This window comes from Agrilus planipennis, unplaced genomic scaffold, assembly GCF_000699045.2.
Source record: "Agrilus planipennis isolate EAB-ADULT unplaced genomic scaffold, Apla_2.0 scaffold61, whole genome shotgun sequence".
NCBI lineage: Eukaryota > Metazoa > Arthropoda > Insecta > Coleoptera > Buprestidae > Agrilus > Agrilus planipennis.
In genome coordinates, this window is record NW_020438922.1 from 185,499 (window position 1) to 198,486 (window position 12,988).

Here is a 12,988-nt window from a genome sequence, read left to right on the forward strand (position 1 = left end):
ACCATTTACTACTGAAAATATCAACGAGATGTTTATTTATATTTGAAGACATATTAAAGGCTTTAACGCTTGTTTTCGACTCGCACTACTATTCATGACTGAACAAAACTTTTGGCAGGTACTGTATGAAAAGGTATGTTTAATGAACAAGAGTCGAGCGTATAATGAGCTTTTTTCCCTACCTACGATTTTGCCAGCGCGCATCCAAGATATTGGAAGGGGCACATCGCTACAGAAAGTAAATGAAGTATACATCTCAAATCAAATTTTGATAGACCTAAAGAATTTAGAGAAGTAGTATAGCGATAGTTATTTACTACGTAATCTATTAAAAAAAACACAACAGTATGCGAACTTCCGCATCACTTTTCCTTTCTTGGAAATTAGATTGAACTGGTCACTTACATAGTAAAATTAGGGGAAGGTGTTTTAAACAATTTTCTTTCGTTTCCTTTACGAGATTGACAATTACTAATATAATTACAACAGATACTGTTTTTGGAGCATCACCTACGAGATAGGCAGAGATTTAACTTTTATCCATCTCAACTTAACCTAACCTACGCTATCTAACCCAACATAAGACAAACTAACAGAAGCTACGTTAGCTGGTATTAAGACGGATAACAATTTTCCCTTTCCTCTGGGGGTTATTCCTGCAGCATCTCGTAGTGGAGGCTTCTAATATAACTTTATAATTGAACCATTTTAAACCATTTTTAAGAAAAAAGGTTAATTTTTCCAAAACTCCGTGATACGGAACTTTCTAGTACTTCTAGTACTTTCTAGCAGTTATGGAACATTGTCAATAAAATAAAACAAGGTTACACAGGATTTTTTTCACAAATTATTTATTGCAAGGAAAAATACTACTTCTCTATCTTATCATGAGATTATTTTTAATCCTAATAGTAAACTAGAGACCCAGAGGACGTATTAAATCAAAGCTTTTTGATTCGAGGCACCCTATATATTTAAAATCTATATTCCAGACGCGTCAGTTTCTTCTTTACCACAGGACTACGACACCACCAATCCCCACGATCAAAGTCAAAATAAACATCGAAGAGATTCAGGTATCGCATAACATTATGTTCGAAATAAACTGATAAAAAAGGTAGACGTATCGTCGCACATGGCTGAAGTGAATACTTCTTAGAAAACAAGTGTATAAGATTCTTACTTTACTCAAAGCTTATTAAAACAAATGTGAGACTGGACCAATACACTGGACAAAACTCCTTGTACTCCACGTTCATTTTTTGTCCTTGTCGCATAAAAGTATTCACTTCCAAAATTTAAAGTATTGGAATTATTGAAGAGAGCCCTTTGAAAAGTCGCTGTCTTTGCTACAAACGAAGTTTCTCCTCTGTTATGTCTACTGAGTTACACTTTTTTCAATTGTAGGGTTCTGTACCCATAGGCAATTGGATCTTGTTCCTAATTAAGCTTAAAGTGTTTGTTAATCTGCCATAAGGCTTTATTTCAGTAACGGTGAGAATTAGCCACTTAAAATGTTCAAAGAATGTACATGTTTGTTATTTTAGCACAAATTTTACCAAATGATGACGTATTCATAAAACTTAATACTAAGGGATATAATACTCATTTACACCCATTGATATTCTAAAAATTTTACTCCAGTTGTATTTCAAAAACGTGTAATCATGCAAGTGCCATATTAATTCTATCGTTAAAATAAAAATCCCGGACAGAGGTAACTTGTCTAGCGTGGTACAGAACCCTCGAATACAAAGGTCATTCAAATATAAACGAGCCTTTTACTCTTGTGGACTTGGAAAGCGTTTAGCCGGTAGGCGTAGCGTTTGATAGGGAAGGGGGTATTGCTTCTAAATGACTCAAGGCCAAACGGGTCGCAGGACCGATTTGTTAAGTTGTCGTCGCAATGAGCGAAATAGAGGTTCACCATTATAATTTATGCATCATTATAAAATTTTTAACGAATGAAGGCGTTAAACTTGCCAAAATTCGAGACCGAGATCATGTAAAGTTCAGGGAGGATGTACGCTCATGATAGCGAATAAAAGCCTGGTGTGCCGAATTCAAGAAAGGGCGTGCAAATGTACAAAATTTGAGTCATCCAAGATTTGCCGTTCGCGAACTCATTCAAAGAGATTGGCGCTTGACCGTGACAAAAATAAGTAAAGTAATGGGAATCAGTGTTGGGAGTGTACACAGCATTATCCGAGACCAACTTAAACTCCGAAAAATCGCGGCAATATGGATGCCACGTTTGCTTACCCATGAAAACAAAAATGCGAGAATTGAAGTTTATCAGGCGCTTCTTGCTCGGTTTCACAACCAAGGGGAGGCATTTTTGCATCATATTGTAACGTGCGATGAAATTTGGATTCACCACTACACTCCCTAGTCGAAGAGGTCCAGTATAGAGTGGAGAACAAAAGGAGTCAGGACCATCGAAGGCGAAAACTCCCTTGTCAGCTGGGAAGGTGATGTTGATTGAACGACGTTTTGAGACTCTCAAGGAGTTTTGCTCCTCGATTTTCTATAAAATCGTCGTACGATAAACGCTCCAATTACTGTGACCTTCTTGACAAGGTTCGAGCTGCCTTTCGGCCAAAAAGACGCCGGCGTCCAATCCAAAATATCCTGCTTCTGCATGATAATGCAACACCCAACAATTCAGCCCTAATGGTCCAGAGATTAATGAAAATGCTTTGGACTAAACTCGACCACCCTCCCTACAGCCCTGATCATTCACCATGCGATTTTTATTTATTTGGACCTTTCAAGGAAGCACTTGGTGGGGAGTGTTTTGCGAACAATCAACAGGTCGAACAGTTTGTGCGTAAATGGTTGAATACTTGCCCGAAGTTATGCATCGAAAATGGCATGAAAAAACTACCTGTTCGATGGGAAAATGTATAAATAAAGAAGAGAACTATGTAGAAAAATTACTATCAAGTATGTTTTATTTTTAAAGTAATAGATAACTTTTTTGACAAAGGCTCGTTTATATTTGAGTGACCTTCGTATGTGTCGCATTTAACTAGTTTTAATTTGCACTACAGTCCTTGTTTTAGGAGATGATTATTAGATCTTTTCAGGCGGTACCACAAACAACAACGATATATCCTTCTACCGAAGTTTGGGTAAACATCCATGCCGACTAAAATGCCCATTTTGTGGCAAACAAACGATTACAAAAGTTACATATTTACCAACAAGAGCAACAGATTACTACGCAATACTATTGATACCACTCTTCTTATGCTTTCTGCCGTATATGATGAAAGGCACCAAAATGGCAAAGCATGACTGCTGTCTATGCGGAAAAACAATTGGAATAGAATAATGACAGTAATACTCATACACCTTTAGATAATAGTAATATGTTATTTGAACAATTAGGTAAATCTTGATTCAAGCCCATTGACGTAAGTAACAATCAGAGATTTGTAAAATATAAGTTTTGCTATTTTACATAAACAGTTTTAACTATTTTTAAATATAAATATTCCTTGTTGGTTTGCCATGCTTTATTAGTAACAGAATAAAACATTAAATAATTTAATGGTAGATTCGGTTTAAGTCTAGGGTGAAATAGGTTTATAAAATAGCTATCTTGCTATATCAATAACCTATTACACACTTAACATTCCCAATTCGACTATTGTCATCTGTACCATTTTCTTCTTCATTTATTTTAGGAAGTAAAACCTGCGACCCCTTCTACTACAGGAAAATGGGCAGACAACCAAGAAAATTGAAGTGTCCTTTCTGTAACCAGAGGATCTGTACACGGGTTATCCTTATACCATCTCGAAGAACTGATTATTATGCAATAGTTCTATGTCCACTCTGCCTATGTTTTCTTCCCTATTTTATAAATGCTACCAAAATCGCCAAACACCAATGTCCTAATTGTTGTAGAACACTCGGATTGGAATAAAATTAATACCAAAAAATAATCTATTATTTATCGTTTACCGTATTAATGCATTCAGTATTGTCAAAAGGTTTTGTGGATCTTCGAATCCTATGTATACGCTCGTTCTTTTTTCAACTTATAACCATAATACTAATCGGTACCGACTCACACGTTTCCGATACTGTACGGTAAATGTTTATGGAAATGTGTTATTTCAGACTATAATTATGTTATATTACATCATTACGTATTATTATAAGTAAGTGTAACTCTGAGTTTATGTTTGGATTAGCGTATCTGTCATGGTTAATTCGAATCTGCCAGGGCAGGAGTGAAAATAGTCAGTAATGGATAAATAACTTGTTTTGATTTTGGGGAATGCAATTTACCAAGGAAGTTAAAATTTCTATCATATGCGTCTAATCTGTATGGGTGCGAAACATGGACAGTGGGCGTGGCGGAAAAGAAAAAGTTAGAAGCGTTCGAAATGTGTTCTAGGCGAATGATGGGTATACCATGGATAGAGAAGGTTAGAAATGAGAAGGTATTAGAAAGAATAGGAGAACAGAGGAACTATATGGAAGTCAATAAGAATTAAGCGAGATATGGTGGTAGGACACCTTCTTAGGCATGAAGGGCTAGTCAGACATATTAGAAACAGAAACAGGAGTTAAGAAGGTAGAGGTAGACCTACATAGATTAGATTACTGTTCACAAATAGTTAAGGATGTGGGATGTTCTAGTTTTAGGAAAATGCGAAGATTAGTTCAAGATAGAAAAGAGTGGAGGTGCGGGTCCAACCAGTCTTAGAACTAACGACCTTATGATGATGATCCGTCTAATCTAGATACATAGAAATATCTGTAAAAGTATGAGATGAATTTTCTCAGCAAGCAATAGAAGAAGTACAGTGTTGTTACTATGCCTTTAACAGAAAACCTTTCAAAATATTTATCAAAAATTACACATATCGAGGTGGTTTTACTAACCTTTTATATCTCTACCATACATATCGCGCATCTCCTTTGCAATTCTGACATAAGCTTATTCCAAGTGTAGTACATTGCACAGGCAAATATATACTTCGTTTACTTTCTGTAGCGATGTGACCTTCAGTTTGGCCGACGCAAAGTAGAAAACAACAGCACTAGGCCAGAAAAGGAAGGAGACAACTCTCGGCCAAACTCTTACCGGTGAGGAACGTATAATCCGTACAGTACTGCACGGAAAAATTGACTATTTTATCCACTACAATTACATTGCTCAAATGTGCTGTTATTGGTACCATTTACTACTGAAAATATCAAGGAGATGTTTATTTATATTTGAAGAAATATTAAAGGCTTTAACGCTTGTTTTCGACTCGCACTACTATTCATGATTGAACAAAACTTTTGGCAGGTACTGTATGAATGTTTAATGAACAAGAGTCGAGAGTATAATGAGCTTTTTTTCTCCCTACCTACGATTTTGCCGGCGCGCATCCAAGACATTGGAAGGGGCACATCACTAGAGAAATGAAAGTATACTAATTAGATTCCTTATTAATAAATTGCTTAACCGGCTTAACCTCAAACGAAATTTAAGTGTAAATAGATCATACGTGTGGCGTCCTCTATCCCTACAATCTTCCCCTTGAATAAAGTTAGAAATAAAAATGTCAGCCTGTCAAAATCTCACGTAAAAATTCTTAACGGAGCCTTTTGGAAAAAATATTAAATAATTATGTTATTAATGTAATATGTGTTCTAATAATGAAGCCCGCGAATCAGTTTTATACACTTCAAGATGCTGTAAGGATCAGGAGTGTCCTAAACCGAAGAAGGAGACAATATACTACTGCACGTGCTGTTGTACAACCGTCTGTCCTTTAGAATGCAAGAAGATTACGTGTCTAACACTATGCATCCAATCAATATGCAAGTGCTTATTACCGAATATCAACATACATAAAAAATACTACGTATGCCCCAAATGCAAAGAAAGAGTTGTAGTGATAAAAATATAGAAATAGTGAAATTAAAATATTTTTGTTTATTTCAAGAAATGGTTTGACGATAAAATGATGACGAAATGATTCCTAAAAAGAAAATTTCCAGGACTTTCCGACAAGAAACTTTATCAGTATGCATAAGGGTTTCTATTAAAAATGAAGTAGTGTAACTGGAACATATGCAAATAAGACAAAACGTTTACCGAGCATAAACATAAATAAAAGCATCATTTAGTAAAAAGAAGGAAGACTTCTTGGTTATTCACAAGGAAAATTTCGAAGCGCAAGTTTCCTTTAAACATTTGACACAAAAATCAAATTATATTATAAATTAAATAAAAATTCACTTTATCTAAGTTAGCTTTAAATTCTTTAGATCGAGGAAAATTTCTATAGGTCTAATAACACAGGCCAAAAGTCGATATATTTATATATAAAAGAAAGTCGTGTTAGTTAGAATAAGAACGGCTGAAAATTGGTGGGGAGGTAGCTTACAGCCAGGAGACGGACATAGGATACTTTTTATCCCGTTCCCTGGGGGAGGGGGGAGTGGTGAAAAAGAGTTGCAATGTTTAAATGGAACATATATTGTTTGTCGTCAGATTTACTTGAAACTTGGTCTTAATGGTCTATCATTTAAATTCTGAAAGACCTGTTTCGACATTTTAAAAAATACAACTTCCAAAGACGGGGGGGGGTAAAAAGCTGTTGCAATTTTTGTTTGGGACATACTTTATTTGTAGTTAAATTTACTTGAAACTTGGTATATATAGGTACTGTTAGATATTATTAATCAAATGGAACGAGAAGGTTGCTCATTGTTGAAATTAAGCAAATACGTGTTTTGGCAATTTTTAAAAATCGACCCTTAAGGATGAAATGTTGTTGCTACGTTTGTATTTGAAATCTAAGATGGCGACATTACATAAAATTAAAACGTTGTAAGGGTGAATTGTAAGTTAAAAGGTTTTATGGAGAAACAATATTAATTTCTGTGCGGGGAAAAGCTGGTTTTTAATATTATTCTGTATGTGGCCGACCGACCAGAACCTATGTAAACAAAACCAGCAAGAGCGTCCGCGTGCTTTGAGTTAGAGTTTATTAAAATCTCTTAGGTTATGTTGGCAGCATTGCAATATTCAGAGCAATCTCATAGACGCTAAATCAAACTCCATTCCACTCATACCGTTGAATAATGAACACACTACGTTTTGTATAGTCGGATTTCCAAACAACGACTAGAATAATTATTTATTTTTAGTTTTGCGCTGTTATTAAAACTTCTGATTCGTGTCCATCCGGTTCTAGGAGTGGCGACCTTATGACGATGATGATTGAAATGTCTATGATTTATGTCGAATATTCTACAAATCCCATTATGACGGTTGAGATTTTGGTTGTCAGAATGACAGGTTCGGACATCATGTCTAAAATGAAGCGTAAATTCTAGTTTACAAATTTTTTTGCGATGATAAATGACTAATTGCTGCATTAAAAAAAAATGTGCAGGCAATTGCGAAGACTGTAACGGACGTCGTTCATCATGTAAATCTTGCAAAAGCAAATCTTCCTCGTATTTCTGCAAGCCGAAGCCAAGGAAATGCTGTAGCGGACATAAGAAACGGAAGAAAAAGTGCAAATCGAGAAAGTGCGAGTCGAGCAGGTGCAAAACGAGCAGGTGTGAGTCATTCAAGTGCAGACCGAGCAACTGTGGTTCGACCAAGTGCAATCCGTGCAAATGCGAGTCGACCAGATGCAAACCGAGAAAGTGTCGAGCGAGAAAATGTGATCAAATCGCCGTAGTTCAGATAGACAAAAGTAATTGTTGTGTTCAAAGCAACCTCGAGAGTCAACCGTTCGACTTAGGAGGTCGTAGAACTGGTAGATCTATTTACTTCGCCAAATACCGCAGTAAACAGCTGGATGCCCTCGAGCAGGATTGCGAAAACCAAAAAATCGATTTCAAAACCAGATGCATAGATCAGGAAGTCGAAACAGACGATACATTATGCGCTATACCTAAAACGATTCCAGGTGCGAACGTGTTTCTCAGAAGGGGTTCAAGTAGAAGTCGATACAGTTACAAGCGTCCTCAATGCTGCAACCCACCCAAACCAAAAAAACCAAAAGCGAAAAAGAACAAAAAATGTCAAAAGAAAGAGAAGTGCGCTAGCAAGAAAAAGTGCGACAGATATCTAACACTTAGTCGATATTACAAGGGTCAATTTCGACCTTATTACGATCCCGCACCTAAATGTGAAACAGACTCGGGAATTTCCTTGAAACCCAAATGTTCGGCATTTTCAAGAGCGCTCAGTGAACCTAGAAAAATTCAGTACAACGTATCAGAAACCAGAAGCCAAGGAGTTCATGCAAGAAGTTTATCGGCACCCGCAAAGAGCACATCTCCTACGACTAATTTTTACAATGAATGTGATGAAAATTCAATGAGTGAGACAATTGATAGCTCCGAAGATGAAGAATGTGCAAATACTGGACGTCGTCGAGCTGGTTCCGACGCAAGAAAACTGAGACGCCGTCGTTGTGGAAGTCAAGCAACCAATTCTTCTCAAGCCTGTCTGCAATCAGAATCTTTAGATCAGATTAGACCTACAGGCGGTCGTGAATATCAATTGTGCAATTCATGTTCAGAAATGTCACTAAATAGCCCCCAGAAACAGTGTCGAAGATCCACTTCAAGGATTTCAGTAACGTTTCAAAACTCACATGAACGCTCAACCAGAAATCGATACTTCAAAATGCGGGGCAGTCCTTGTGACGAGAATAAGAACGAAATAGTTCTCGCCGTAGATACTGGAAGCAAAATAACATCGATCTCAACTGAAGGCGCCAACACAAGCACTCCATTAGTGTCAGTCAAGCAAGGTAGCAAGAGTAGGTATTTTAAGAAGTATTGCTTACTTACAAAGAAAATAAAAAACGTAATAAAAAAGAAAAGTAAAGTAAAATCACCTAAATGCGAAACAAACTGTCCAAGAAAGAAGAAGATCGACTCTACAATTCAAGCGGGTTACAAAACAGCTGAAGCGTGCTCCTCGACTCCGCACATTACCATACGCAATCGTAATAAGTCGCGGGAAGAAAACTTGCACCACAACAGAATAAGATGCTGTAAGTCTAGCAAACGTCATGACAGAAAGACGATTTTATCAGATACAAGTCTAAATCAAGTGCCTACATGTGGACCACATGCTTATAAAGATGAAAGAGATGTAAAGATGCATATATCAAGAGGAAAATATAGGCCGTATAGGTCGAAAGTTCTCCTAGAATCAACGGATCAATTAGCAACTAACGAATCATCAGGAAACGTTTGTATTTCACCTAATCAACACAGGAGGGTCACATACGATCCGCAATCTTTGAATTGTGAAAGTTGCATAATAAATCTTAGCAACGGTTGCCGAATACGCGCTGGATCATCTGAACGAAGATCTGCACGATCGAACAAATACAACGACGACGAAAAATCGAAAAGGAAATGCAAATCAAAACATCGACGCCTCCAAAGATACTGTCCGGAAGATGACGATTATTCGCCACGTTTTAGAAGAATGATGCGTTACCCCGAACCGTGTCAAATAGGTAGAGAACCACACAAAAAGAAACCAAGAAGACGAATTGTAGATGAATGCGAACAACCGTGCAACAGTAGCGGTTCATATGGTAGATCGTTTCGACAGCAGGTCGATATTGATCTCATAGATGATCGTCACAATAGGAAACCACAAATGTACAAATGTAGAATTGTACCGGAAATAGTACCGACACGATGTCGTCCTGATAGTCATCCTCATCGAAGAATTCAAATAAATGACAGTTGTAGTGGCAGCAGCGTCAGCATTACAAGGGAAGAAGATCGATGTATGATTGAAAGGAATAAAAGGATCTGTTCAGACAGGGAAGATAAAAGGGTAAGGATTAACAGCAGATATTCAAGGGATTCCATGCAAGATGAAGATGCCAATTACAGTGGTACAAGAAGAAGATGCTGTTCAGAGCGAGGACAACAAAACGTGCGGCGTGCTGGGGGAACTTGCGCAAGCAAGGATAGCTCAGACAAATGTTTGTACGTTTCCGACCTGCCACCATTAAGATCGAGGAAAGAGGGATGTGAAGCGTCGAACTGCAAAAAGCGGATACGTAGGGAAGAAGGACTGCCAGTGACAATCATTGTTAATCCGTTCGTGAAAGGATGTAAAAGAAATACGGGTTCTATCATTTCCATTGGCAATGACAACTGCCAGACTGCTGTACTAGCCACATGTTCGCAAAAGAAATGTAGGTCGTGTGGCAAGCCAGTGGTTTGTGCTGGTACCTTGTCACCAAAAATCAACAAGCAGAGAAGCAAGTCGTGCGCTAATAAAAGAGAGCGCATGAAAAAAGCACAGAAGGGTGCACTGTATTCAACGGGAAGTACGGACATTATAATTAACAGAAGCGAATCTTCTATTGACATTTACCGTATAGAAAGCAATGATTCGTTTCAGCTCGAAAAAAGGAAATGTCATAACAGAGAACTTATTACAGACAGTTCTGACAGCATCGGAGGCAGAAATCCCTGTTGCAGAGACAGAAATCCCTGTTGCAGAGACAGATGCGCCGAAGCTCAGTTACTTGGCAGGAGTAGATATTTTTCGAGAAACAGAAAAACCCATGCAACACAAGTAATTCCAACAGTCACCGACTCTCGTACCAAGTATGCTAAACACAAAAGCTGCACACCAAAAAAGCGTCATGACAAATGCAGCTTACAATGTCCCCCACGACGAACAAGAAATGACTGCTGGTGTGACGATTCCAACCGAGGTATGTACAATCAGAGCTATCACGTAGGTTTTAGCACTTGCTCTTACAACGAGCGACCCTCAGCTTCAAAGTGTTCCCTTTTAATGAGCTGCTCGTCCCTAAACAGTTTGGGTGGAATTTCGAAAAGACAAAATGTTAATAATCGCGAGGACAACTGCAAAACGGAAAGATGCAGCATAATAAATGACCCCAAAAGAAGGGAAAAGAAGTTACGGTCACGATATCTCGACCGTAACAGTAGAGCAGGGGCTTACTACAAACACCCCGTTAAAATCAAATCGAACATTTCTAATTCCAATTTCGATACAGAGAGAAACGATTGTGAAATACCTCCGCAAATAGGCTACTGCCCGGAAAGGGAAACTACACCTAAAAGGTCGACTTATCGAAACTATTGGGATTGTAAAATGAATGACATTTCTAAATGTGTGGCCAGTGTTTCTAATACGGCAAGGAAAGTTACGAAGTGGGAGCCAGAACCGAAACTCGTCAAGTACTGGTGTGAATGTTGTGAAACGTTTGTGAGACCGAAAAAGAAAGTAAAACGGACCCTCTTTACCGAATGCGTCACCGGTGTGCTCCAGTGTTGCGTTCCTCACTTGAAAGTGCACGTTACTGCTTACGTCTGCCCGAAATGTCAAAACACTTTGATTAAGTTCGTTCCTGAAAATAAATCTGCTGTAAAAGGGTGCATCAATAACAACATCAACTAATTCATAATTCTTTTATTGCACCATCGCTTGTCATTCCTTTAAAATGTCACACACGTGAATGTATTGGATAAATAATGGTTTTCAAAATATGCACAGGTTCCATCGGAAACTAACATCGATATCATCATGAGAATCATCAATCTTCGACAACTTCATAATTGACCAAATTTTTACGTTGCAATGTCAAAAGAAAATCGGCAAAACCAGAAAGAATCGCATTGTTCAACTCCCCTGGAGAAGCTGGTCGAACAAAAGCAATTATGGTGTTGCTCAAATCGGCGACAAGGAACAACTCAACGGAAACGAAAGAAAGATAAACAATGTAAATCGTCAGTGTCAGGAAAAAAAGGAAAAAATGACAAGCAAAAAGTCAAAGAAACTAAACAGACCAAATGTTTCCCAAAAGAATGTGAATGCGATTCTAAGAAAAGAAATACCGCAAAAAATAAATCATGCTCCAAGAAATCCAAAGAAAAATCCAAATCGAAATGTAAAAGGGAAAAGAAATTAAACAAAAAGGCATCAAACAAATCGTGTTCAAAACGTCAGACTGGAAAGCAAAAATGCAAAAAAGGAAATAACAAGAAATGCACCAAAACGTCGAGTCAGTCATACTTAGAACAGCCCATTCTAGAATGTTCGTCCAAACCTATTGATGAATCGTGTCCAAATAAGTGTGACATTCCAAAATCGAAATCATATCCAGACAAACTTGAAAATAGAAACCACCAATGCCAGCAAGTGTGCAAATGTGCTCCTAAAACATCCCACGACGAATGCAAGAAGAAAATTGTTTTCTACTGTCCACAATGTAGGAAAAAAGTGAGTCCTATGGTGACCAGGAAGTACACGTTGTTTACATCCATAGTGAGTTGTATTTGCAGATGTATTGATCCCAGGAAGCAATTCGTGAAGTACGAGTGTGTCTGTCCAAAATGTAAAACGAAAGTATTAAAATATACTAAATACACTATTCCGGATAAACCTCCTGAAATTCCGAAGAAATGTGTTGATGATCTATGTAAACGTACTGTTAAATATGGCGTCGAAACTGTGAAGAAATGTTAAATAAATTTACCAAATTAAGAGCTGTCTTTTATGATGTCAAATGAATACAAAAAAAAGCGTTTAATTTTACGTTTCACCTAAAATTCACTTTTCAGTTCATCCAAATCAGATTTCTGTACCAAATTCTCAATCAATTATTGAAGCGAGTTTGACACTACGACCTAGATGCATGAGTTTGGTTAAACGAACAATACATTCAGTGGAATAAACAGAAATCAGGATGAAATATGAAAAAGTCAAGTTCTGATATGCCTTACCAATGAACATTATATGAAATGAAGGAGTATTTAAACCGTCAGAATTATCACAAAAAAATAAATCTTGACGTGTACGTCAATATTTTCACCGTTTGTTACGTGTTTTGGCACAATGTACTAAAAACATAGAAAATTGTTACCGTAATAGAAAATTAGTTGTTTCATTGTTGGTTTAACGTCATTTATCCATGGATCATGTTCGTTCACGCTGGAA

General features: G+C 37.4%; 1 protein-coding gene across 1 annotated transcript in view; it reads left to right on the top strand.

The window, feature by feature from the left end:
* LOC108732766 overlaps window positions 1–3,950 on the top strand; it is a 14,094-nt gene extending 10,144 nt beyond the window's left edge. The window contains exon 6 of the mRNA XM_018463727.1: window positions 3,693–3,950. Within this exon, the coding sequence (XP_018319229.1) occupies window positions 3,693–3,934 (242 nt within the window). The 3' untranslated portion in view covers window positions 3,935–3,950. The remainder of the gene's footprint in view (window positions 1–3,692) is intronic.
* The last annotated feature ends 9,038 nt before the right edge of the window (window positions 3,951–12,988 follow it).